This window comes from Heterodontus francisci, chromosome 24 (assembly GCF_036365525.1).
Source record: "Heterodontus francisci isolate sHetFra1 chromosome 24, sHetFra1.hap1, whole genome shotgun sequence".
Lineage (NCBI taxonomy): Eukaryota > Metazoa > Chordata > Chondrichthyes > Heterodontiformes > Heterodontidae > Heterodontus > Heterodontus francisci.
In genome coordinates, this window is record NC_090394.1 from 34,285,296 (window position 1) to 34,313,022 (window position 27,727).

The window sequence follows — 27,727 nt, forward strand, 5'->3', positions numbered from 1 at the left end:
TCTGCTTCTAAGGGACTAATGTTTACTTTAGCTATTCTCTTCCTTTTGACATACTTATTACAATCTGTTATGTTACTGGCTAGTTTACTCTCATTTGATCTTTTCCTTTTTGATCAACTTTTTGGTGGCCCTTTGGTTTCTAGAATGCTCTCAATCCTCAGACTTGCTACTCTTTTTTGCAACATTGTAAGCTTTTGCTTTTAATTTAATACTATCCTTAACTTCTTGAGTGAGCCACGGATGGGTCGTTCCAGCTGAGTTGTTTTTCAAAGGAATGTATGAGACCTTATTGTGTGTAAAAGAAAACTTTTGCATTTCCTACAACAGTAACTACACTTCAAAAATTACTTCATTTGCTGCAAAGCACTTTGGGATATCCTGAGGTTGTGAAAGGTGCTATATGAACATTTTATTAGTGTTTTATTTTTAGAGAAAGAAAGACTTGCATTTATAGTGCAATTCACAACCACAGGACTTCCCAAGCTTCTTTACAGCCAATAAAGTACTTACAGTGTCGTCAGTGTAGAGGGACTGTTTTGTAAACAATGACAATGCATGTTTTCAATTACATTATACTAACAATGACAGTGCAGTTTTTCAATGCAATCATGACAATGACTGCTTTTCCTCAAATCATGATAATGAGAGTGCACTTTTGTTAAAGTCAACTGTTGAATACAGTAAAACATCAATTACAACATTAATAGCCCTGGCATAAAGTGCAACTCATAACCATATGTGAATGGTTGCTGTTGCAGACAGATACTAACAGGCCTGCGGCATTTTTCTATGAATGACACCCAGGCCGCACCGAGTCATCGCTGACATAATCGGCGCGTGACATTCGGGTGGGGAACACGTCACAAAATTTCTTGCGTCATCACAGCGCCTCCGTTGGGATGACAGTTGTGCCTTTCTTAAAAAAATAAACGTGTAGGCAGAGATTTTACAGAGAGGCGGGGAGAATGAGAGGGATGTGGGGCAGCGGGAAGCGTTTCAGGAAGGGGAAGGGAGTGAGGCTCCTGCATTTAGATATAGGTCGGGGCTGTGACATCATTAGGACGCGCCGGAGGTGAGGGGCGGGGTCGGGAGCAGGAGCGGCAGCGAAGTTCGAGCCGGTGGTGGTGGCGGCGGGCGGACAGGTAATGGCTGGAGGGAGAGAGAACCGGGGGACTATTTCTGACTTATTTGTGCCGGGGTGTTGACACAGTTACTGGCTTCGCTCCAGTAACTCATCCAAATATTTGTTTTTCATTTGTAAGCGTAGGCGGTGTGTGTTGACAACCTTTTTTTTGGTGGGGTGGGAATCAAAGCTGAGACTGCCCTTTCCTGACAGCACACTATCCTTTGCCCCTCTTGTCCAAGGATGTTGAGGTTAATTGTGCCACTGTCGCTACTCCAACTGAGATGAGCTGATTCTGAATCGATAAAGGATGCAACCTGGCCTCCATAACCAATTGTCACAACAAGGGGCCAATTCTCTCTCCTAAAGGTGTAGACTTCTTGTTTGGGTAAGGTGCCACAGGTGTTGGAAGTCCCCCACCTCCCACCTTCAGTATCTTACTTCAGTGGCAGGGGTTACTGGGCAGCAACAAAGAGCAGGAACGCATTCTTATTTTTCCCTCCCTTCTTCTTTGGCCTCCTTGTCTCAGGAGACATTGGGTAAGTGCCTGGAGGTGGTCAGTGGTTTGTGGAGCAGCGCCTGGAGTGGCTAAAAAGGCCAATTCTAGAGTGACAGACTCTTCCACAGGTGCTGCAGAAAAAATTGGTTGTCGGGGCTGTTACACAGTTGGCTCTGCCCTTGTGCTTCTGTCTTTTTTGCTGCCAACTGCTAAGTCTCTTTGATTTGCCACACTTTAGCCCTGCCTTTATGGCTGTCCGTCAGCTCTGGCGATCGCTGGCAACTGACTCCCATGACTTGTGATCAATGTTACAGGACTTCATGTCACGCTTGCAGACGTCTTTAAAGCGGAGACATGGATGGCCGGTAGGTCTGATACCAGTGGCGAGCTTGTTGTACAATATGTCCTTGGGGATCCTGCCATCTTCCATGCGGCTCACGTTTCCCTCCCTAATCTTCAAGAAACTGAAGCCAAGACAACTGGAGGATGAAACAGGTGACCTTCATGTTTGTGGCTCAGCTGGTCTTTGTGTAAACTTGGTTGAACCAATCATGAAGGTCGCAGACAAAAACAAGAAATGCTGGATTCACTCAGCAGGTCTGGCAGCATCTGTAGAAAGAGAAGCAGAGTTAACGTTTCGGGTCAGTGACCCTTCTTCGGAACTCCGGAGTTCCGAAGAAGGGTCACTGACCCGAAACGTTAACTCTGCTTCTCTTTCTACAGATGCTGCCAGACCTGCTGAGTGAATCCAGCATTTCTTGTTTTTGTTTCAGATTTCCAGCATCCGCAGTATTTTGCTTTTATTATGAAGGTCGCAGATATGTTTTTTAAAATTGTAATTGTGGACCTTGTACATGGTTCCCTGTTTTGAGGGCAATTGATTCCCTAATCGATTTTTCCTGCATATGTATGCCTACTGTAATGATAACCATATTGATGTGTGTCTCACAATTGTATAATGCAGCTTCTCAACAGTGGGGCAATGAGAAGGATGCTTGTTTCTGCCACTGGCTTTACTGCTGCCCATGCTAATATTTTAAATTTTACTCATTCATTCATGGGAGCATCGCTGGCAAGGCCAGCCTTAGTTAGCCATTCCTAATTGCTCTTGAAGGTGATGTTGAACTGCTGCTTTGATCTGCTGCAGTCTGTGTGGTGTAGGTGCTCCCACTGTGCTGTGAAGTAAGGAGTTCCTGGATTCCTAGTGATGATGGAAGGAATGGCAAAATATGTCCAAGCCAGGGTGGTGTGTGATTTGGGAAATTTGGCGGTGGTAGTTTTCCCATGAGCCTGATGCCCATGTCATTCTGGGTGTCAGAGGTCTGGTTTAGGAGGTGCTGTTGAAGCCTTGGTGAGCTGCTGTAATGTATCCTGTAGCTTGAATAGACCGCAGCCACAGTGCTGCGGGCATGGAGGGAGTGAATGTGTAAGATGGTGGATGGAGTGCCGATCAAGCGGGCTGCTTTCTTTTGGAAGGTGTTGAGCTTGGAGTGTTGGAGCTGCACTCATCCAGGCAATTAGACAGTATTTCTATCATACTCCTGACTTGTGACATGAAGCTTCATTAGTGGCACAGATGTCACTTGTTCCTTTTTGTCACAGTTTAATTAAAGCAAATTTGAAAAATAAATATATATTTGAATACTTTTGTTGGGAGACCCCATTGGAATGGTAATAAGCTAGGTACTGAGAAAGGGCTGGACTTCTGCATTTACAAGGAAGAAACTGGTGAAGCAGACTAATATAGCTTGAGACTGCTAGTGCTGTGAAATCAGGCTTATTTGTCTTGTGATCATTCAACAAACATACTGCTTGTGTACGTTTGACCCGTTCTTCAACGACTATTCTGTACCTTCCCCAGCTCTTTTGGAAAGATTTGCACATGGTAGTAACATCAGCTTGTATGGAAAGTCTGACTGCTCAGCCTATCTATGGCAAGAAATAGTCAGCTGGCACCTTCTGGAGATGGCTGCTCCATGTTACTGTCTGGATGCAACTGTCTCCAGAGGTTGCTAGGACAAAAAACACACCTTGAACTGGGTCTGGGCGCCTCAAGTTAGTAGTACTGCCTCATTTATCTCACTGTGGTGTAAGGTAAATGTAATGTTCATGTTTGCTGTAACGGCTTAGTGCTCACTGAAGGCTCAATAATATTAAACTGTCAGTGGTGTGAGCATTCCAGTTTTACACGTGAGCCTCTCCTGTCACTGCACATCCTGTCATGTTTTTGATGAGATAGAATCCTTCCTGAAATGTCAAACTCACCATGTATAGTGCAAAACATAGCAGACACTTACTGTCTTAGTAATGAACCTGAGGCTCTTGCATGTAAAATTATGCTAAAATTTGTCACTTTCACTGTACAGAACAGTTGCTGCAGCTCGTGAGTAGCCTTGTATTCATGCAGACTATTAAATTTGTTAGTTGCTTAACTGTTGAGAAACTATATGTGGCATGGGTATACTTGCAGTCTGGTTGGATTGCTTTTAATCTGATTTAACCAGGCTGAGGGGTGAAGATGCCTTCCCTAAATGAAGCCTCCCCACCTGGCTATACCCTCCAGCACTTGCCCTATCAAGACTGTCAGTGGCACTGTGGCTCTTATCACCAAATCACACCTTAGCCTACCCCTTACTCCTCTGGCACTTTCTCCTCCTTTGATCATCTTATCTTGTCCCACCCCTTTGGTCTCATTTAAAATCCTCAATTTTTGCCATGTGCCCAAGTACAATATTTTTCGCATTTTCACTGCTTTCTTTCCTCAGCCTCTGCACCGAATGACTTCTCAACCTTGGTGATTTCAATGTCCATCTCAACTCCTCATTCTCTCTCTCTCCTAAGTTCACTGTCCTCTTATCCTCCACGTAAATTCCCAAACCCATATTCACAGCCACCCACTTGATCTTGCCATCTAATGTGGCCTTGCTGCTTCCATCGTATTAATTACAGATAAGGCCATGTCTAATCACTTCCTTGTATTACCCTCCACCCACATCCCTTTCCATATACAACTCTACCTCTTCATGTGACCACTTTGCAAAAAACTATCTCCCAATTCACTTATAGCTGCACTTTCAAAATCCCAACTGTCTAGCCTTTGGCTCTCACTTCACTGACATTTCTGCAACAACTGATCTGCTCAACCATACCCTCGCCTCCATCTTTGCTGTTGTTCCCATTAAAACCATTTCTCTGTCATTGTGGCTGTTTTCCTGGTATGGCCCTTATCTTCACTACCTTAAGTCCAAGGGCCATAGACTTGAAAGGATATGGTGAACAACGAGTTTAGTCATTCACTGCCAGATTTGGCTGGATCACATAAAGCACCATTGGGTCCTGCTCTTGTTTGCCCAAATTGCTCGCTATTCTAAGATCAGCTTAGAATGCAAAGATAACCCTCGGCTTCTTTTCTCTACTGCAAACTGTCTTAAATACCACTCCTTTGTCTCTTCCACCCTCACTTCCAACAATGTGTGAAGAGCTCATGGGCTTCTTTGGTCTCAATCTTGGTGACATCCAATCAGCTGCCTCTACTGCTTCCCAGCCTTATACTAGCCCACTGGGCCAAACCTCCCCTAAAGTTCCCCTCTTCCCTAGCCCTGAACTCGCATCTTTCTCTTTCTCTCCTATCTCCCCTTTTACGCTCTGAGCTCACCTTGTGCATGAAACCTACCCCCTTCTCCCATTAAACTACCACCTTCCTTTTCTGGTCCCATGTTAGCTAATGTTAGTTCCCTCTCCCCTTAAAATCTGACTATTGCCCCTTTCCTTAATTTAAAAAAAACCTTTACTAACCCTTCTTGGAAATTACAGGCCCATCTCCAACCTCCCTTTCCTCTAAAGTCATGTTGTCACCTCCCCAATCCATGCTCACTTTTCCTGGGACTTCATGTTTTAATCCCTCCTAACAGGGTTTTACACCTGCCACAGTACCGAAATAGCTCTTATCAAAGTCACGAATGACGACATCCTATGTAACTATGATAAAGGTAAACTATCCCTTGTCCTTCTCGACCTATCTGCAGCCTTTAACACAGCTGACTACACCATCTTTCTCCAATCTCTCTCCAATGTTGTCCAACTGGGAGGGACTGCTCTCTCCTGGTTCCATTCTTATCTATCTAATTGTAGCCAGAGTGTCACTTGCAATGGCTTCTCTTCCTGCTCCTGAAACATTACCTCTGGTGTTTCTCAAGGATCTACCCTTGGCCCTCTTTTATTTCTCAGTGACATGCTACCCTTTGGCGATATCCAAAAGCTCAGTGTTAGTTTTCGTGTTGAAACCCTAGTCCATGCATCTGTTGCCTCTCGACTTGACTGTTTCAACGCACTACTTGCGGGCCTCTCATATTCTATTCTCTGCAAACTTGAGACCATCCAGAAATCTGCTGCCTGTGTCCTTACTCGCATCAAGTCCCTTTCCCCCATCACCCTTAGTGCTTACTGATCTACATTGGCTCCAGGTGAAGAAATGCCTCCATTTTAAAAATTCTAATTCTTGTTTTTACATCCCTCCATGGCCTTGCCCCTCTATTTTTGTAATTTCCTCCAGCCCCACAACCCTCTTGAGATATCTGTGCTCCTCTAATTCTGGCCTCTTAAGCATCCTCAATTTTAATCACTCCATTGGTGGCCATGCCTTCAGCTGCCTAGGCCCTAAGCTCTGGAGTTCCCTCCCTAAACCTCTCTGCCTCTCTTTCTTTCTTTCAGGCACTCTTTAAATCCTGCCTCTCTGACTAAGCTTTTGACCATCTGCCCTAATATCGCCTTAGCTGGCCCAGTGTCAGATTTTGCTCCACAATCCTCATTGGGATGTTTTTCCAAGTTAAAGGTGTGATATAAATACAAGTTATCTAGTTACAAGTGCAACTGGCTTTACGTTGATGCATGGAATGGCTCAATGACTGCAGTAACTCTTCCTCCCTCTGCAGTTAGTAACCTGTGCTGTGCATTTTCTACAGTGTAGGGAACTGAGGGTACAGATTAATGCCTGATCAGTTCATGGCGTAACAGGTTGGAGCGTTAACAGAACTGCACCATTTCTGTCACCTTTTCTCTTAGTGTCTAATATTAATGTGTAAACATGCGCCTGCTGCAAATCTGAAATAACAAAGGTCTAGCAATGCATAATAAGTCAGTTAGCATCTGAAATAAAGCTCCTTGGGTAGGAATGTCTGATCAGGGTTTTTTATATTTCTTGAACAAGTTAACATTGCAGCTGCTTCTGTTTGGTGCAACTTGCTTGATGTGAGATATGGAGAAGTATGGAGAATTTGGTGTTGCAGAATAACAGAACTGGGAGCAAGAACTTTGTGACTGAATACACCCACAGATCTTGCTAATTCAGTTTAACGCCACACTTTCTAGCTACATTGAGTTGAGTTGTAATATCCAGTAAACATGTTTTGTAAACACTTGCTTTTATTCCCATTGGTAATTCCATCTCGTGCTCCACTGGTGGTACTCTATGGGACTGGTATAAACACGTTTAAGTTGAGATTTTAGTTGCCACTGGCCTGATTAGATACAATTTCAATTGATTTTCCTGGCAAACAAAACTTTTAAAACAAATTCTGCCTTTGGATGCTGACTCGCATGGTTCTGTGGGTCTTGTTTACCTTTGCGCCTCCCAATTTCTCACTGTTCACGTGAGAGGCTAGATGAAGAGCTCTGGCAGGCTATTCAACTTGGGGGCAGGAATATTGCTCATGCCCTTTACAGTAACAGTTGAGAGTGAGAACACTAGCTTGCATTTTTCCCCTCCTCTCTAGTCCAGGGTGCTGCAACCAACTGGTAGTACCCCAGGTGCCAGTTTATTTGGATCTAATTGTGGTTATGTGACTCAGTGCCGTGTCTCACTTCAACCATTGGGAAACATTTAAATTGGTTTACAGTTTATAGCAACTGATGCACAATCTGCAGTGGCTGTCAGTGAAATATGATTAACATCACAGGGGACTATATTTATCATGTTATCCAGTCAACTTGATTTGTGGAGATACTTGATCTTGCCTCAGATGCTTCCCCATATCTCTAAGGCTGGCACAGTAAGCTGTTATAAATGACTTGAGTGAGGATCAAGTTCTGTGTTTTGAGTTCTGAAATGGTCAAAGTTGCTAACGCCAACACTGATACGATAAAATGAATAGTCTGTCTTGTACTGAATTCTAATTTTATTAAGTTCTACAATTGACAATTTTCCCTCTAAATCACATCGCTTGCACATACGTGTGAAAAGGGTCAACTGGGTAGGATCAATCTCAGTGTACAGTTTCGGGAGGAGTCAGAAAACTGGAGAGTAGGATTACCCTTCTTGCTGACTGGTTCTTACTGTACTATACTGTCCCACACTTTGACATATATCTTTCTCCACATGGAATGTTGCCTCCTGTTCAATTCTTGCATGAATGCCCACTCTATTTCAAAAGAGCTTAAACCTGTCTAGTGCAGTAAGAACCAGTCAGCAGGAAGGGTAATCCTACTCTCCAGTTTTCTGACTCCTCCTGAATCTGTACACTGAGATTTGTCCTACCCAGTTGACCCTTTTAACACTTATGTGCAAGCGATGTGATTTAGAAGGAAAATTGTCTATTATAGAACTTAATAAAATCAGAGTTTGGTACAAAAGAGACTATTCATTTTATAGTATCAGTGTTGGCACTAGCAACTTTAATCCTGGCTCCCTGTCTTTTGTCTCTAACCTTTTTAATATCACTGTTGCAAAATAAACTAATCCTTTATCTTAATTAAAACTAAAATGAAATCCATCAAACTGGTGTAGTTCTCTCTTGTGGGTTGACGCTGGCTCCTGTACTATTGACAGTAAACTCAGCAAAAGTGTCTTTTGACTGGTGCCTCTGGCAGCACAAATGCCCAGTGGATTGGTTGTGTATTTGGCCATGAGAGGGCTGAGTAGCTGTTTTGCAGTGTTGCCCATTGTAGGCCAATGGATCATGCTGCTCACAGTTCTTTACAGACAGTCCCTGGGTATTGGGAGAAATTACCAGTGCCAGCTAGGTAGTTGTAACCAATAACCCTTTTCAAAAATGACTCTGCAGTTGTTGTAAAGTGGAATGGAACACTAGAGACTGTCTCGCGGTATAAGGATAAAATAATTGTTAGACAGGAATAGACCATTATTCCCTCTAAGACCTTTTTTCAAGGGTCAGTGCTGCTGTCTAGTTATATAAGTGGATGGCTTTTATAAGAACAGTATTGCTAAACTCCTCCAGAAAACAATACTAATGCTCCATAGATTCCATCTGTAGTACATATCCCCCATTGTCCTAAGTTTTGGGGGGTGGGGGTTGGTGGTGGGAAAGAGCATCAGGAAATGCTCTAATTAATGCAACAGGCTGTTAAGGAAGTACACACTATTATCTTTGTTGAAGTGCCTCACTGCCACTTGTCTCTGAGATCGGGAGTTCAGATAGTCCGGGTGCGTGTGCAGCCCTCCTGCTCTGCAGTGTAACCTCTTTTATGTCGTGTACTGCTGCATACAGAATCACTGCGATGTTGATAATGCAGCAGCTGTAAGATTGATATTGATGCATATTCTGTTTTTGAGCTTTCCTTTTATTTGGAGCTATCTTCATTTATTGCAATAGTGACAATCTCACCAGAATTTCAGCATCCACTTAAATAAACTGACATTGACTGTTTAGTAAAGATTTTACACATTAGGACAATGTCTTTAGGTGTAAAAGCATTCACTCTGGCACTGATTGCCAATGCTGGTGTTGTCTCTTTGCAATGTGTGTGGAACTTCAGGTAATTAAACACTCATACTGTCACAGGTAACAAGAACAGCAGAGTCAGATTTAAACACACCAGTGCCTGAGCAATAGTACTGCGGGGATACATGTCCAAAAATGGAGTTTCCTGACCTGGGGAATCACTGTTCTGAGAATTCCTGCAAAAGGCTGGGTAAGGGTGATGGCGTCATCAAAATATTGTTTATCCTTTGAATTTTTCAGTATTATATGTTCTTTGCAGAATAGGAAAGAGAAAATTCAAGTCAATTTTGCTTTTGAGTGTCTGGTCTTAATTTTATTTTGTTTCCAGCTCTCTCTGCCTTCCAAGCCCCCGTCCACCCCACCTCCCCATTGTTAATTTCCTTTGTAACAAAGGCGCTTTGCTGCATCTCACTTCTGCTGAACATGTTCGTGGTCATACCTTCTACCACTGTTTTAGGCTGATCCAGACTATTTGGAATTTCCCCCAATTTAACCCTGAGCTTCTGACCCCATATCCTCACTATCACGAATACTGCCTACTTTCACCTCTAACATTGTCTCCATCCTTGCCTCGGCTTATCTGCTGCTGAAACCCTCGATGCTCCACTATTAAAATGTGCTTCTGACCAACCTCCCGTTTACCACCACCTGTGTACCTCCAAAATTTTTCTGCCTGTATGCTATCCTACACCAAGTTCTGTTCACCAGTCACCCCTGTGTTCACCGCGCTACTTGGCTCCTGGCCCAGCAATGCTTTGTTTTTCAAATTATCTTCATCAAATCCCTCCATGACCTCGATCCTTCCTTTTTTTTTGTAAACTTCCCCCAGGCCTACAACCCTGCAAGGACACTGCGTTCCTTCAACTCTGGCCTCTTGTGCATCCAACACTTCCTTTGTCCACTAGAGGCAGATGTGTTTTCAACTGTCTAGGCCGAAGCTCTGGAATTCCCTCCCTAAACCTTTCCACCTTGCTACTCCTTTTAAGGTGCTCTTTAAAACCTACCTCTTTGACCTAGCTTTTTGTACTCGCTGTAATATCTCCTCCTTTTGGCTCAGTACCAAATTTTGGCTGATTACATTTCTATGAAGCACTTTGGAATGTTTTACTATGTTAAAGGCACTATATTAAGTTGCATTTATATTCCTTTTATGTGCTAAATCCACTTCTGTTGTCTATTTTGCCCTGCTAAGGTCCTCCTTATCCCTTTCAGATTTTCTTCCTATGAAGTGTGATGCATGTTCGCAGATCTTCTGCAAGGACCACATCAGCTACGCACAGCACAGGTGTACCTCCTCCTATAAAAAGGTTTCTATATCATTCTTAAATGTGTGCTTTGTATGTTCATCTATTTCAATGGAACCTGTTTTTAATCTCATTAAATTGAGGTCTGACATTTCCCAACGACTTAAGTGAGGGCTATTCCCTCTGGAATAAGTTCAGAAAATGCAGGACAAATGTTTTAGAATGTTGTTCCAATTTTCACCCTTTTCATTTTCTTCACTTGAAAAGACTGATTCTTACTGGAGTTTGCTTCCATGGGTCCTAGCAGTCTTGCTCAAATGATTCTTCCTGTGAGCCTAGACAGTGGGTGTCACCCTCTGATTGTGGAGGGCATCAGAACCAAACCTGTGCATGTGCACTTTCAAGAATGCATCACTGGCTAGCAATCGGGAGCAGGAATTCTCTCTCATTTGCATGTTCTGAGCTGATTTTTGGTTTATTTATGAACCACTCCAGATCTAGATGAGGTATATGTTGTATTGTCTCCCCTCCACAGAAATTGTTTTCATGGGGATGAGGCACATACCGATGTAAAATGTGGAAGGGTTATGTTTTACAAGAGCAAGATGTTTGTCAACCCATGTTTCCATAACGGTATTAGGGGATTTTGGCCCAGTGACAACAAAGGAACAGCAGTATCTGGCCGTGGGTGGTGTGTGATTTGAATGGAAATTGTTTTGTCGAGCTACATTGAATGTGTACTTGATTATCTTCAGGACATACAGGTACCCGTGTGTCCACTGTGTAACACACCAGTTCCTGTCAGAAGGGGAGAAATGCCGGACATTCGGGTTGGTGAACACATAGACCGAGAGTGCAAATCTGACCCAGCCCAGAAAAAGCGTAAGGTAAGGTCTTTTTTCACTTTACATTCATAAGATTGTTGAGTTTCATCATTTTTCCATCTGTCTTTCCCTTTCCTGTCTCATGCTGAAGTACTGTGCCACGATGCTGGTCATCATCCAGTTTCACGCTGAAGTTGCCATTTTTCATAGGTGAGCTTGGAGAGTGTGTCTGTCAGCTGTAGTTCAGTTGGTAGCACTCTCGCTTCTGAGTCAGAAGGTTGTGGACTCAAGTCCCACTCCAGTGTCCTGAGCACACAATCCATGTTGACAGATTAGTCAAAATTCTCTGCGTCCTAAATTAATCCCTGTATCCTGTCAGGGAAAGAGTCCTGCTGGCTTAGGTGATGGCCACTAGAGCCTGTTTTGTATCGGGTCGTAGCAGTGAGGATTTTCTGCTAAATTAATTGTGTTCTGGAATGTGGGCAACCTAAAAAATATAGTGTTTTTCAGATTTTTACAAACAAATGCTCAAAGACCGGGTGCAAACAGAAAGAGATGATCAAAGTGACATGTGACCAATGTCACTTAAACTTCTGCTTAAAGCACAGACACTCTTTGGATCACGATTGCAAGGTTGATGGGCAACATCTCTCCAAAGCAGGGTAAGGAAATGCAAGCCAAATCTCTTGCTGATACTATGCTTCAGTGGAGAAAGCCAATAAACAGGAATACTGGTAATCCTATGAAGCGGGGTTTGTTGTGCTCCCAAATATAGTTTTCAAAAGTGCTTACAATGGGATGTTCTTAATGCAGAATTATACACACTGTCCTTTTTCATTCAGTATCTTCTGATCTAATGGACTGCCGAGTCTGGTATGAGGGCACAAGAATTACTTTTAATAAATAGCTGTCTTGCCTCCATATTTACTTGACAGTGACGTGGGTGGGGGGTGGAGAGAATATTTCTGAAAAAAGTACTGCTTATCTCTTTAAATTGAGATCTTGTTTTTTAGCTCTGCTGCTTGCATGATACTTCCAGGTTTTCTATGATCTCCCATTCTGAGTATTTCCTTCTGAGCTCTGCTGGTGACTCAAGTTACAGGGATGATCTGGTTCTATTGATTTCAGTCAGTGCTAGCATGATAGGGCCTTGCCTAAGAAATTGACACAAGTATGTAGCAGTAGTTCAACCAACCCAGAAACATAGTATCTAGCGAGTAGGGACTTTGGTCATTTTGGCTCAAGCAGCTTTAGATTGAATCTTTTTTTTTAAGAAAGAACTTTGCTTTTGGGTACTCGCCTAGTTACAGGCTGGGTCTGTACATCGAATTAATGTATTATCTTGAAACACAGCTGTGCTGCAGCAAGAACATTTTGTTTGTGTACAATGTCCAAAATGCTGGCTGGTGCCATCCCTTATTTGCCATTGGACTGCTTCAGAAACTCATGTTTTGCCACAAGTGATCAATGCCAAATTGATTACAGCTTTCCAAAAGGTACTGGATAACTACTTGACTATTACACAACATGGAAAGAAAGCAGGAACAATTGGGACGGTGTAAAATCAACCCTTCCCACAGGCAAGAAGGACTTAATGGTTTCCACCTGAGAGCTCAAACTTTTTTGTATGGCATGATATGAAATGGATTCAAGCTGTAGATACCTAGCATTGAATCTCACAGTTCAGTCTTCAGTTTTATTGTGAAATGTATCGTAATCTACAGTGACGACTCATGCCAAAAAGGAAATGGCAGTCATACCTTTTTGTTACTTTAGTTGTGTGGGATGAATCTGGCCTCTGTATCCTGACTGCTAACAAGGATCCCAGCTATCTTAAAGCAGAACTTGTGACAACTGAAATTTCAATGTGCAAAGCAACCTTAAATGGCTTATTTTAGTGTTATTTTAACTGATTTTTTTTTTTTGTCTTTTTGAAAGTAATGCTACCATTGTGAGAGCTCAGGGGACTTCAAAACCCAGTGCAACGCCATCTACAAGCAAAGGGACGTCCAGCAGTCGGCCAAGTGGACTGAATACATCAGCCCACCAACACTATAACAGGTACAGTCAACAGAAGTGACTGAGGTCGATTTGTTTTTAGTTAGGTATGGATATTAATGGGTATGGAACTTGGTGGGTAAATGGAGTTGAGATACAGATCAGCCATGATCTAATTGAATGTCAGAACAGGCTCAAGGGGTTGAATAGCTGACTCCTGTTCCTATGTTCATGCTCTGGTCCACATATGCTGGGAACAGCTGTTTGCCTAGAGGTTAAGACCTCTGCAGCAGCTATCCACTTACCTGTACTGGTACTCCGGATAGTGATGCAGGTGAGCCATTTAGAAAGAGGGTTTGAAATCAGACTGACGGTTTTGTCTTTTCCACTTGCTGTTTGCGGCCCCACCATTACGCGGTTGGGGGGACAGCCTGCTAAGTGGGCTTCTGATGCAGTTCCATGACCACTGCGCTGTCTTCCTCCTTTCCCCCCCCCCCCCCCCCCCACCCCTTTATTTTTTAAAACATTCAAACCTACCTCTTTGTCCAAGGCCACCTGTCCTCATGTCTCCTGAAGTGGCTTGATGTCAAATTTTGTCAATGCTCCTGTGAAGTACATTTGGATGTTTTACTACGTTTAAGTTGGGTTTTCACAAAGCATCGGCAAACCTTTTAAAGCTTTAAAACACTTGTGGCCATTTTTGCTTTTCCTTGTTCCTCAGGAATTCCATGCCACATGCCCAATAGATAAGCAGCTCATAGGATTATTCTAATAATTATGTTCCTTGGCTGCTGAATGATGTGTCCAGTACCTGGCCTGGTTTCTCAACTTTTACTCTTACCTGCCAATTTGGAAGCATCTTTCTTATGTATAATGGGAATGTTACGCATGATTACTGGTGGGGTGCTTCCAGTATCTTTTCAAACTCAGCCGCCATTGCTGAGAGTTCTGTATGTTACTGTGGCTGTTGCATTACAGGAAATTTTATTCAAAGGTCATGCAGAGTTAAAACATATTTGCATGCAACTATTGGGCTACTAATTTTTATTTGTCTTGCGTTGCTGTTCCCTGCACCCCATCTTTTCCCTATCCAGGGAGGCTGAGGACAGTTGTAGCCTCACTACTGCCATCCTACCTAAGATTAACTAACTCATCACAGAGCAGGGATCAAGGTTGGGACCTTCCTGATTGGTCTGATTTGGTGCCACAATGGATAGTACACTTAGCAACAGGCGAGAGTTTAAAGAGGCAACAATGGGTCTTGCCTGAAGTGTCTGTTGTCACTTTTGGAAGTCCAGTTGCCTTTGAGACTAGAAATTGATTTTTTGTTTTTTTTTTTTTGGTGACAGTAACCCACCGAGACCTGTCCCTGCATCTTCATCCCTGCAAGGAGGATTGGTGAGTCCGTAGCAGTTTGTAATTGCCTTTTTAAAATACTGAGGACAGGGTTTTGACAATATCCTGATTGGGTAAATGTTGCTGGATAACTGTTGTGTGAAGGGGAAATTGGGGTAGAAACCTACTGAAAGTATATTGTTACGACCAGGTGAGAAAGGTGTCTAGGTCTCCTTCAGTCTTCACCTGGTCTTACTGTAACATTTTAAACACACAGTTTTTAGCTTCCCCCTTGGTGAATCCTTATTCACCGCTTTCCAATTATAAGGCAAAGAAATGAGCACAAACAGGCCTCCTTCGGTCGAAAGAAGAAAAGTGAAATTTTATTAAATTTAAACTTAAACTCTGATTGGGTTGGCGCCTACGAATAGACGCCGTGCCCCACGCTAGCATGCATACGCAATACGCACATGCAAATAGAGACAGAAATGGGCAGAAGAAAAATAGAGGTTTCAGGCAATATCCGAAGATTTCTTGTTACTGTGCTTCGAGCTCACTGTAGTCCCTTTTGTAGGTAATTCTTGCTTTTTGTTGGGACCCTGTATTCTTCTTAAACCTTGTTCACTGTAGGAGACTTTACTCTCGGGGTTCCTGTGTCTTCAGTAGTTTCCGAAGCTAGTGAGAAAGAGATGAACAGACAGGAGAGAGGCGGCAGAAAGCCAGCCACGAGGTATTTTCCAGTCCAGGAGCAAACCGCTTTGAGTTCAAATTCTCTGTGGCAAGTTCAAATTCAAAAAACTCCAACAGCCAGTTAGTCATGTCACTAAACTGGTCTGACCACATCTGTTTGTGTATTCGGCCATTTTAGCAGTTAATCTGGAATGCTAGCCTCTCCACCTTCAACGTCAGGTGATCAAAAGTCCATTGTGGATTAAATTGGAGCAGGGAGTGGCCCCTTTGTCCTTTCCAAGTACTGTCTGTTACTATGCAAATGTCCTTCCGGTCAAGGGTATGTTTTTTTTTAAGCAAGTCATTTGCTCCAGTAACAGTTTAAAAATCAATGTTACTGTGGTGAAATATGTCTCTCATTCTTGGCAGGTGGGACCTGCATGACAATATTCAGAAACTTTCTAACTTTACAGAACAGTATCACTGGCTCTGTTTGGGTGACCTGTTACATTTCCTTCTAGCTATAGGCAAAATATGATTATATGTTGAAAATGTAGTACAGTCTTGATTAGAGTTTGTGCACTGAAAATATACACAGCACTTCATCAGATAAGCTGGAATTAACAGAAAAGTTAAGTATCAGTAATGGTAACCATGAAACTACTGAATTGTTGCAAAAACCCAACTGGTTCACTAATGTCTTTTAGGGAAGGAAATCTGTCTTTACCTGGTCTTGTCTACATGTGACTCCAGACCCACAGCAATGTGGTTGACTCTTAACTGCCCTCTGAAACAGCCTAGCAAGCCACTCAGTTGTGTAGGGATGGGTAATAAATGCTGGCTTTGCCAACGACACTCACTTCCCATCAATGAATTAAAAAAAAAACTGTTCATTTGAAGGGCATTAACTTTTGTATAGACAAATGTGATCTATGTCACAGATGAACAACTAATGAGTCTTTTGGTGATATTGATAGAGGGAAATTTTGCGTTAAACACTGGGAGAGCTGCCTCCTCCTTGAATAACATGCAGGCAGATGGATCCGCTGTTCAATGCGCTAACTGAAAAGACAGTGCCTCAGACAATGCAGCACTCCCTGTGGTGCAATGGAGCTTGAACCCATAATTATCTGACCCACAAAGCTCTGAGCTGAGCCACCTTGATGCGTATCAGTTCTTCATAATCTGAGGACATCCAGTGTGTATTTCTGTGTACGTGTACCGTATGCTTTAACTGCAGAATAGAGGGTGTTCTTTTTTTTTTAAAATAAAGTAGTTACTCTGATGAAGCAAATGAGTGGATTCCATGGCTGAGACATAGGGGGGTAGGATCAGTAAGTTCGCGGATGACACAAAGATTGGCCGAGTGGTTAACGTTGAGGTGGAGTGTCTTAGGTTACAAGAAGATATAGACGGGATGGTCAAATGGGCAGAAAAGTGGCAGATGGAATTTAATGCTGAAAAGTGTGAGGTGATGCACCTTGGAAGGAGTAATGTGACATGGAAGTATTCAATAAGTGACCTGACACTGGGAAGTTTCGAGGAACAAAGGGACCTTGGCATGTTTGTCCATAGATCTCTGAAGGCAGAAGGGCAGGTTAATAGGGTGGTGAAAAAGGCATATGGGACACTTGCCTTTATCAATTGAGGCACAGATTACAAAAGCAGGGAGGTCATGTTGGAGTTGTACAGAACTTTGGTAAGGCCACAGCTGGAGTACTGTGTGCAATTCTGGTCGCCACATTATAGGAAGGATGTGATTGCATTGGAGGGGGTGCAGAGGTGATTCACCAGGATGTTGCCTGGGATGGAACATTTAAACTATGAAGAGAGGTTGGATAAGCTTGGGTTGTTTTCGCTGGAGCAGAGAAGACTGAGGGGTGACCTGATTGAGGTGTACAAGATTGAGGAGCGTGGATAGGGAGCAGCTGTTCCCCTTAGTTGAAGTGTCAGTTACGAGGGGTCACAAGTTTAAGGTGAGGGGCGGGAGGTTTAAGGGGGATTTGAGGAAGAACTTTTTTACCCAGGGGGCGGTGACGGTCTGGAATGCACTGCCTGGGAGGGTGGTAGAGGCGGGTTGCCTCACATCCTTTAAAAAGTACCTGGATGAGCACTTAGCACGTCATAACATTCTAGGCTATGGGCCAAGTGCTGGCAAATGGGATTAGGTAGACAGGTCAGGTGTCTTTAATGCATCGGTGCAGACTCGATGGGCCGAAGGGCCTCTTCACTATTATTCTGTGATTCTGTGAGATGGACAGTGAAAAAGAAATTAGAATTTTCACACGTGCAAGGCATGGTGATGGGTGATCAAGTAAGAATATAGGTTAAAAGGTGCACCAAATGCTGTAAATATACAGCAAGTGTGACCCTTTCTTGAGACTGATGCCGCACCTACAAAACATTAACTTCTTTTCCTCCCTAAGATGCTGATCTGTCCGTTTTTTTTGATTTTTGACCATTGACACGTTTGATATGTTGGGTGTGTTTTGAAACCAAAATTCAAATCCCAGTGGGTTTGGATCTGATTGTAGGTGGGAACTTCAATTTCTAGGCTATTTCTTAGTGTGGTGGACTTTTCCTTTTAAAATGGCTCTGTAGGTATGGGCAGAACAGTTTCCACCTAGAATAGGAAATGAGCTGCTACTGTTCACTGCCTTGCAAATCACTGGCTTGGCTGGTTATTTCAGCTAGCTGATGGCACTGTTAATAAAAAAAAAAAATGAAACTGTTGGGAAGTGTCTGCCAAAGTGAGCTGCTAGAAATTCTTTTTTTTTATACATAAAGAATTAGAGGTGGAAATATACAGGAATGAATGGCTCCCCTCTTTGTGCAAGTACATGACCATTTTATGGGTATGTGCAGTTCCTTATGGACTTGGTATGTTTCCAGGGCTGGTCTAAATTAATACCCTCTAAAGGCTTAGGCAATTGTGGTATCATTGGTGCTGACATCTGGTATGAAGGAAGTATACCCCTGCAGTAGATTCTTGAAATTATCACAGGCCTAGCAGTACCCCATTTAATTTACATGGTTAGCTCTGCTTGCATGAGTGCCCTCTTAGGTGCCTCAAGAAGCAAATTACCTGGCAGCAGATACTGTTGTGCCAAGGCCTGCCTTGGGCAAGGTTTTCTCTGCTAAGTGACTCCAAGCAATAGGGGTCATCAGCTGCAAAGTTGGCAGGTTTTGGCACTTGTATGAGGTTTACTGTCTCTGGTCAGACCAGCATTGTGCTTTCATTATTGGCCTTTCTGAATTTTCCCTGGACATCAACCGAGATCACAGCCAGATTGCCAATTTTGTACTAATTGCATGAACACAACATGCACAGTTCAGTCGCAACTGGATCAGCCTCATGGTATAAATAGATTGTGAAAATAATCTAATTGGCTTGTAAACAGTTTTATCATTCAAATGGGGTTGGAAACTCGAGCATGGAGCAGTAAATGCAGTTTTTTTTTAAGGACTTGGCTTTATATAAAAAAAAATGCTGTTCTGATTCAGGTATGATTTAAGATGTAGCTCCAGAAGTTGCAAGAAACACTCCGCTGCAGTAGGAAAGTAAACTAAAGTAGTATTATCAGACCTTTGGCTTCAGTCTCTTGCTGCCATTGTTGAGTGAATTTTTCATTTTTTTTTTTAAAGAGTGAAGAGCAAGCTCTGCAGAGAGCTTTGGAGAGATCTCTGGCTGAATCTTCCAGAAATGCAGCTCCCAGGTAAAAAGCAAAACTCCGATGGCAGCTTTTTGAATTCTATAATGTTCCTTCTGTCCCTGTCAACTTTTAGAATTTTAACCTATTTAGAGTTATGGAAAGTCTTGGTCTAGTCTTGTTCACGCAGCTACCAAGTTGTTCTGTTTCTCACTTTTATCTCATCACAACCAAACATACTAACATGCTGTGGATCTACAGGTGACTGCTTTCCTTAGGGCAAGTGGTATTTCCTACATTGGTCAAGACAGAGTCTCAGGCTATTGATCTGCAGAACGTCACAGCCTAATTTGGCCCTGTGCCTTCCCCATCCATCCCTGGGATGGTGGGATTGTCTGAGGAGAGATTGAGGAAACTAGGCCTGTATTCTCTAGAGTTTAGAAGAATGAAAGGTGTTCTCATTGAAACTGACAAAATTCTTACAGGGCATGACAGGGTCAATGTAGGTGGGATGTTTCCCATGGCTGGTGAGTCTAGAACCAGGGAACGTAGTCAGAATAAGGGGTTGGCCATTTAAGGCTGAGATGAGGAGGAATTTCGACACTGAGGGTGGTGAATCTTTGAGCTTCCACTGCCCCCTGGGGTAGAGAATTCCAATCATTGAGTATGCTCAAGACAGAAATCAATAGATTTCTGGAGACAAATTACATCAAGGGATATGGAAATAATGCAGGAAAGTGGCATTGAGGTAGATGATCAGCCATAATCTAATCAAATGGGGGGGGAGGGGAGACTGAAGCCATACATTCTTGCAGGAGTTTCTTGCTGGTGCTTGGAAGAAGCAGCTTCATTTCTCTCCCTTGCATGAGCTAGAGTTTTGATGTCATTTGTTGGACTCCTAACAGTGCCCTACTGAGCTCAATTGAGGCCTAACAGCAGGGTGGCCTTGGTGTGATGGGTGCCCGAAGCTGCCTCGGGAACTCTGCATTTGGTCCGGAGCTGCATTTTCTGTCATCAATGAGTTCAATGTTGTGTTTGGCTGTGGGAACATTAAAGAGTGGGCTGCAGCCCTAAAGCTATGAACCAGGCAAGTTAAACAGTAACATTTATCTTGTATCAGTGAATACAGAGCCAAATTTGCAGTGAACTCAAACTAGATGGCAAGTAGCAACAACTAGAGTGAAGGTCAGCAACAGTATAAAGAAGCTTATGATGCTGTAATAATGCTTATTATATGGCATGGGGTGCTTGTGGTCCTCATCTGTGAACATTGCTTCCATGTGCTTCTTTGCCTCTATTTGTGGACTGACAGGATGGTACTGTTGGACTGTTTTCCCCCTCCTTACCTTCAAGATGGGGGAAAGCATGGAGGGCCTTTCGCAGTGTGCTGTCCCAATACTGCATAAAGTAAGTGAAAAGGGCCTATGGTTTTGATGGAGCTGTTGGACTTGTAGTTAATTATCCTGTGCAATTGAAATGAGGGGCTTGTTGTGTAGCTAATGGAGCCGGGCCCCATCACCCGCTCTTTAGCATGCTCAAATGTACCTAGAGTAGAATGCAGTTTAGGATTGTGGGCCTTGACATAAAGCCAGTAAAGGGTCACTTTGTCAACCATAAAGCAGAGCAAAAACTTTGTATCTTGTGCAGTGGACAAGTGATAGCATTCGATCAAGGAGTGAGCAGCTGTTTCAACCAGTAGTAGATGTTCTGGGTTGATAGCACTGTAAGGTGATTAAACGTGTTTAACCAGCCTATGTTCAATGGGGTGAAGTCATGATGGCATGGGGTGTTAGTGCACTGTATCCTGAAAGGCCAGAATTGAACTTCTTTGGGATTCCCAGGCAACAAGTTGCTAGAGTTAGTCATTAACGGCATGGAAGGAGGCCATTTGGCCCACTGAGTCTATGCCGGCTTGCCACGGACCTATCCAGTCAAACCCACTCCCCCGCTTGATCCCCAAAGTCCTGCAAGTTTATTTCCTTCAGTTGGCCATCTAATTTCCTTTTAAAGTCATTTATCTCCACTTCCACCAGTTGGACTGTCTACATAGAGCTTTGGTGAGTAGAAGTGGAAGGAAAAGCATGAATCAACTTGCACCATTCTCACTTGATTTAAACAATGGCATATATCTGGAAACAGAGTGGGTCAATGAGAGTGTTTATTTTAAAGACTTGAGTTGCCATGTTCTGTATATATCCTATTCGCTTTTTTAATTGGGAGGGATAGAAAGGAGAAAAAAAATCCCCTAGTTCTGTATTTTCAATTGACCATTAAGGTGAAGTGGCTCCAAGGAAATCTAGTCCCATCTGCCTTATACCCTGACTACATATCTCCTGCTGACTGCTTTAATGGAGGCTGTGGCCCATACTGGTTTGTTCCCTAAGCTAGAGAAGGCTCGTAAGGAGGATCAAGACTCGAGACAGCTGGGGAGACTGTTTTCCAATCTACCAGAGACTATTGCATCCAGGTTTAGGTTTCTCTGGTTTTTCAGACCCAATTTCTGCAAGACATTTCTGCAGGGCAGAAACTCTTATTGTAACGCTGCCTGCAGCCTTGGTAGCATTTTGCTTTGGGCTGCATGTTTATAATTCTTAGCGACTCTGCTGCCTGTCGAATTCAGATGCCCTTTTCAATGAATACTTCAAATTTTGTTCTGATAGGGTATAGGACAAAAGACTAATACGTAATGATTTAATATGTATCAAGCATGTGGAGCACAACACCCGCATAGATCAGTTGGGACAAATGGCCTGTTTCTGTTCTGTAAATTCTACATAAAACTGTTTATATTCTGACTGCTTTCAGTCCCGTTAACAAGAGAATTGTGTGCGTTGCATCCGAAATTTGGCGTGAATCTGTCTGGTTGTTAGTTTCGGTTGCAATGTTTCCTTTCTCATTTAAGGTTGTTTGTTCTTCCTCTCTTTGTCTCTCCACCACCCACCCCCCCCCCCCCGGTCAACCTTGTCTGTCCTATGTTTAGCAGTGAGGAGCAGGAAGACTTGGCCCTGGCTCAGGCTATTGCTGCAAGCGAGGAAGAATTCCGTAGACAACGGCAGCAGGTAATTGCAGGCTGAAGGAATGCATGGTAACGTTGCAGATGCCCGGTGAGCCAAATTGCACGAATGGCCTCTATATTGTAGTTGCGATTAAAGGATTTTTTTCTTTAGGCCCACTTTCATATATGAAAGTAATTTACCAGTTTTTCTATGTTTTTAATTAAAGTCATGGGCAGTGTAATTGGAAGAACTGATTTCGAATTACCAAGCATTTATGGCTGCTAAATTTGTAAGGATATGTGGGCAGTGTCACTAAAACACTCAATTGGTTGCCTTAATGACTGGATCAGGCCTCTGTCACAATTGGACTCTTAATTCCTACCCAATTCTCCTATTATGTAATTGGTAACCACGGTTTAAACAAAAATAATCCGAAACAAATCTTGAAGTTAATTACTTTTTAAAAGGCTCTGATTGAGACTCGGGCCACATTTAAAAACACCAATGGAAGGGGGGCAAAATATGAAGGCTCTTTCTTTTTGTGCGTGTAAAGCATGAAAGGATTTCCTGCTAAGCTGCCCCAGCTGCCTGTCAACTGCGTCTGATAACTCTCCGACATCAATGAAATTCACTGAAGCGTTAAATTAATAAAATCAAGGAGTCTAGTTTGAATTTCAGATGACTTCAGGAGCAGGCAAATTTTAACTTTAAATTCTTCTCTCATTTCCCATATATTGCTGGTAATCGAAAGCTCACGGAGAGGGAAGTTTTTAGCAGCACGTTGTGTTGCATTGACACATACTTTAGAGTGCCCCCTACTCTCTCTTTCAGTACCCTAGGAAACATTGCAATATCATGAGAAATGGAATATCAATATCCAAGTCCACTCCACACAAACTCTCCCTTTTAATATTGCTTTTAAAGAAGATTCTTATTTTAAAAATCTTAAATGAACCTGTGTTCCCTATCATGATGACATTGTCTTGGTGTTATTTTCCATTTGTCTGTAGGTATCTGTTAATCATGTTGTCATACTGGTTCTTAGCTAGAACTCAACTTTAAAAAAAAAAATTAGCTGTGGCTCCGTGGGTAGCACGCACTCCTGAGTCAGAAGGTCATGGGTTCAAATTGCAGTTGAGATCTGAGCACAGAATCTAGGCAGACATTTCGACTGAGGGAGTGGTTACACTGTCAGAGGTGCCACGTCTATTCTCTCAGGTTGCTGCAAAAGATCACATGGCTGTATTCAAGGCAGCCAATTCTCCTGTACTGTTCTAACTATCTTAGTAAATTGGACCAGCCCTGGCATTGCCTTGGTCTTTATGGCTTGATCCCCCAGAGATAGTTAGGACAACAGTACAGGAGAATTAACTGCCTGAGTTAGGGAAGGTTATGTAAAAAAATTCATTTATTTAAAAAAAAAATCTCAGCTAAATGTGCCTAAAGCAAAGTCATCAAATAGAAGTTAGCCAAGTCCAAGGGTTTGAGCTAATCAGAGTTGAGAAATGCTGCAAAGCATCAAGTGCAGCAGAAAAATTGAGCTAATTAGAGATGATTGACATATAGGGGCAGGTCACTTTGGGATTTCCTTTCTAAGCTTTCTGGAGTTGGTAGCAGCTTTCCACAGGCTAGTGGGCAAGTGACATTGACCAGCATGCTCATGATGCATTTTCCTTGTGCTCATGGGTGCCAACCATTTTATTTTTGTTTCAGACACAGCAACGAGGTTCCAGGTCTCTACCTTGTAAACTATCCTGACCCTGGTATTTTGAATCTGGCACTACCTTGTTCTCGATTCCTTAATCAGTGTCCGTGGCACCTGAGGCTGGACCACAGTTTCTGGGCGGGGAAAAAAATCGAGCTTCTGGTTTAAGAAAATAAATGCCCTTTGTTCAGTGAATGCTCCTATAATGCTATGATTGTATGATTCTATGAACAAATCTGAGCTTTTCTGTTGAATTCTTGTAAATTTATATGTAACTGAAAAATAAAGAGCAAAGCCATGTGAATAGCACCAGAGTGCACAAGGTGCAGCTATTATATTTAATCATGACTATGTATTGTATTGATTTTCTAAGAATAAAATATTTAAAAATTGGTGTGTTATATAAATTTTACTGACCACATGAATTATCTATGAAGAGAGAGCCTCTACTTCCTCCTTCCTACCTGCCTGGAAGATAGACTCCTGTTCCTAGCCTCCCAAAGTGTCCATTTTGTGTAAATGAGTGTTAGTGGGCAATTCAACTATAGAGGGCATCAAAGTCCAATCCAACTCTCATCTGTGCTTGCTGCCCCAGCTAACTTGCCCAGAGTGGTGACTGAGCATAGAGAACTGTTTGGTCTGAGTTGGCTCATTGTTTGGGTCTTCTCTCTACTCGGGCATCAGGGAAGCTGCTGAGAGGGGGTGAAATTGGTCATGGCAGCTGTGCATTATGGCAACAACATATCAGCCTGTTATAGACCCTGCTAATTTTCTCTTCCGTTTAGGTGGGTGTAAAATGGGTTGTGATTGACCATTTCCCATTTTGCCTTTCCACTCAAAACTGATTTCACCATGCACCAACCCCCTGCAAAAAAAAAAAAATCCGTTACCTTTTAACTTGGCGCTGTGCTGCATTCAGTTTGATTTTGTATTTGAAATTTTCCCCGGCATAACTTCAGTATTTCAACTAATACTATTGTTTAAAAAAAACACTCCCCAGATTGAATTATCTGTTACGACCAGGTGAGAGAGATTTAGGGGTCTTTTACTGTCTTCACCTGGTCTTATTGTAACAAGGTTTAATTTTAAACACTGTTTTGAGCTCCCCCTTGGTGAATCCTTGTTCACCATTTTCCAATTATAAGGCAAATAAATGAGCACATCAGGTTTTCGTAGATTGAAATTTATTAAACTTACTGAAACTCTAATTCGGTTAACACCTAAGGATAAATGACGTGCCCATGCTAGCATGCATATGAGATACACACATGCAAATAGGGACAGAAAAGAGCAGAGGAAAAATAGAGGGGTTTGAGGCAATCTCTGAAGGGGGTTTCTTGTTACTGTTTGTGTTTCCAGCTTTCCGTAGACAGCTCTTACTTTTCGTTGGGGCCCAGTATTATTCTTAAACCTAGTTCACATAGGAGACTTTTCTCTCTCTCAGTTTACATGTCTTCAATGGGTCTTCCGTTCTGTGAGAAAGAGATGGGAGCAGATAGGAGAGAGGTGTTCAGGCCAGGAGCTAACCGCTTTGAGTTTCTTTCAGCAAGTTCAAATTCAAACAGCTAGTCATGTGACTAAACTGGCCTGATCAAGTCTTCTGTGTATTGGAGAAGCAGGGACTGGTTCCTTTGTTCCAACACTGTCTGCAAGCATGCAAATGGCTTTGCGATAGGCCCTCTTCCCAGCCACAATTTGAAGTTTTAATGTTTATGTGGCGAAATAATGGCTGGAATTTTACGCCACCCCACCGGGTCGGATGGTGGCATGGGGGCCGCATAAAATTGAGCAGCAGGCTCCGGGAGGCCTAACTGCCCCGATTCCGCCTCCAACCAAGTTTACGGAGGTCCAGCGGGGGGTGAGAAGCGGCCCGCCTGTCCAAGGCCAATCAAGACCCTTAAGTGGGCACTTAAGGGCCCTCGCCCGCCTCCGTGTATTTTACCTATACCAAGTAGGCGTGCTGGGGACGTGAAAGGCCACCCAGCTATAGCTGCTGGCCTTTCCGCACCCCGGGGGGCGCCTGGCAATCGGGCCGCCTCCCAACCTAACCCTAGGATCCAAGACGCCCCACCCCCCCAACCCCAATATGCCCACCCTAGCCTCAGCAGGGCACGACCAATTCCCCTGGTGAGGCAACCCAACTTACCTTCAGTCCCAGCTCCTTGGTATTTCCCTAGGTTGGCTGGGCTGCAGTCCTAGCAGTGGCCACCGCTCCCAGTGGCACTGCTGAGACTGAGTTGCTGGCCCGCTGATTGGCCGACAGCTCACTGAGGTGGGACCTCCTCCCTCAAGTGGGTGGAAGTCCTGTCTCAGGCCGATTAAAGCCTGGGGATCCGTAAAATACGGGACAGATCCCCAGGCTGGGCGGAAGCGGGTTCGGCACCGACATTTACGTCGGAGTCCGGCTCCCGTCCGCCCGCTATAAAATTCCGGCCAGTGTGTGCCTCAGTCTTGGCAGGTGGGGGCCTGCATGACGCATCCAATTAACTTTATCAGTAAAGTTGTATTTGAAACCTGTTAAAAGTTGGGTGATTGAATATTCTTGCAATCTCCACTCTTGACAGAAGTGAAATTGTTTGAATTTTTCTGAATACTAAATTGAAATTGTTTAACTATGGCTTTGAACATAATGATTTTTTGATTGCATTTATTTAAGTAGATATTTCTGTATTCATGGCAGGAGAGCCTTCATTTTGGCCATTTAGACTTATGCTGGAATGATGTTCCCATTCTGGATTATGTAAAAGTGCCAAACTCTGGTGAGCTAGTTTCTTTACACATGTTAAACAGGACAACTGACAAGTGGAATTAACTTGGACAAAGTGAAACTCCAATGACTAGTCGAGTCACTGCATTATTGGTTGTAAATGAACCACCCAATAATATTGCTGGAATGTTGTTGATGCATCTTATAATTATCATTTAGTGGACTGACCCTCACTTAATGTGACCTATACTTTCAGTCAGTCCCACCATTTAAAGAAGTGCCTTTTCGTGGCATTTGGCTGTGAAGCACTTTAGGATTTCAAATGAACTGCTATTCAAAAAAAACCCCAACTATTTTATAGACAACTGCAGCAGCCAATTTGAGCATAGCAAGTGACTATTTAATCTGTTTTGCTGGTATTGATAGAGAGGTAAATGTTGGCCAGGATGCATGGAACATCTCTACTCTTTAAGCTGAAGCCCCATTTGGATCATCATTCATTAATGGCTCACCTGAAAGAGAGTGCCTCTGATGATGAAGCATGCCTATATTACTCCACTGAAGCGTTGGCCTAAATTGTTTGTACTCAAGTCCCATAATGGGGATTGAACCCATGGCACCACCTTCTATGTCAAAAAGTTACCTCTGAGTCTTGTCCTTTATAGGAAGAATAGGCCATTCAGTCCCTCAAGTCTGTTTCTTGCTATGACATTTGGCATTGCACCTTGGCTTCTGAATTAAAAATAAATCTTCCAACAGTGGCATCCATTCCCTTAATAGGAAAATTCATCCCACTCTTCCTGCCCCTTTTCTCCAAAAAGCTACACACAATTTTGAAAAATATGATTAAATGAGTCAGGTTGTTCATATTAGCTCACAAATTGCTAACCAGGTGCTTGTCTAACTTTGAATTTGAAATGAAAGGGGGAAAAAGCTATTTATGTAGCTCAATTGACTGGGATGTCCAGAGGTTGTGAAGTAAGTGATTTTTGAAGTGTGGTCATTGGCTATTATGTTTCCTACATTACAACAGTTTGTTCACATGACATTCCCACAAACAGCAATGAGATAATGACCAGATAATCTGTTTGTGATGATGGCTGAGGATAAATATTGGTCCAGGGCACCAGGGCGAACTCCCCTTCTCGTTTTTGAAATAGTGGCCGTAAGTCCACCTGAGGAGGCAGACCAGACATCTTATCCAAAAGACAGCCATGTTCCCTCAGTGTGGCACAGAAGTG

The 27,727-nt window shown here is 43.0% G+C and overlaps 1 protein-coding gene across 9 annotated transcripts; it reads left to right on the forward strand.

The window, feature by feature from the left end:
* Nucleotides 1-1,037: 1,037 nt before the first annotated feature.
* zfand2a (zinc finger, AN1-type domain 2A) lies at nt 1,038-24,171 on the forward strand. 9 transcript variants are annotated; one of them, XM_068055871.1, is made up of 10 exons: nt 1,038-1,142; nt 9,419-9,548; nt 10,571-10,665; nt 11,358-11,489; nt 11,937-12,088; nt 13,365-13,487; nt 14,774-14,822; nt 19,074-19,144; nt 22,059-22,137; nt 23,788-23,924. In XM_068055871.1, the coding sequence occupies exons 2-10, from the start codon at nt 9,494-9,496 to the stop codon at nt 23,830-23,832; spliced, it is 801 nt and encodes a 266-aa protein (XP_067911972.1). In that variant the 5' UTR covers nt 1,038-1,142; nt 9,419-9,493; the 3' UTR covers nt 23,833-23,924. The 9 variants fall into 9 exon arrangements, with proteins under 9 accessions (XP_067911972.1, XP_067911974.1, XP_067911976.1 ...); XM_068055873.1 differs by having other exon boundaries at nt 22,062-22,137; XM_068055875.1 differs by having other exon boundaries at nt 22,059-22,182; nt 23,788-23,870.
* The last annotated feature ends 3,556 nt before the right edge of the window (nt 24,172-27,727 follow it).

Coding starts and splice junctions, on each gene's coding strand:
- zfand2a (XM_068055868.1), top strand. CDS start 9,494: ATGGAGTTTCCTGACCTGGGGAATCACTGTTCTGAGAATTCCTGCAAA. Junction 10,666..11,357: donor GTACCTCCTCCTATAAAAAG/GTTTCTATATCA, acceptor GATTATCTTCAG/GACATACAGGTACCCGTGTG. Junction 11,490..11,936: donor CAGCCCAGAAAAAGCGTAAG/GTAAGGTCTTTT, acceptor AGTGTTTTTCAG/ATTTTTACAAACAAATGCTC.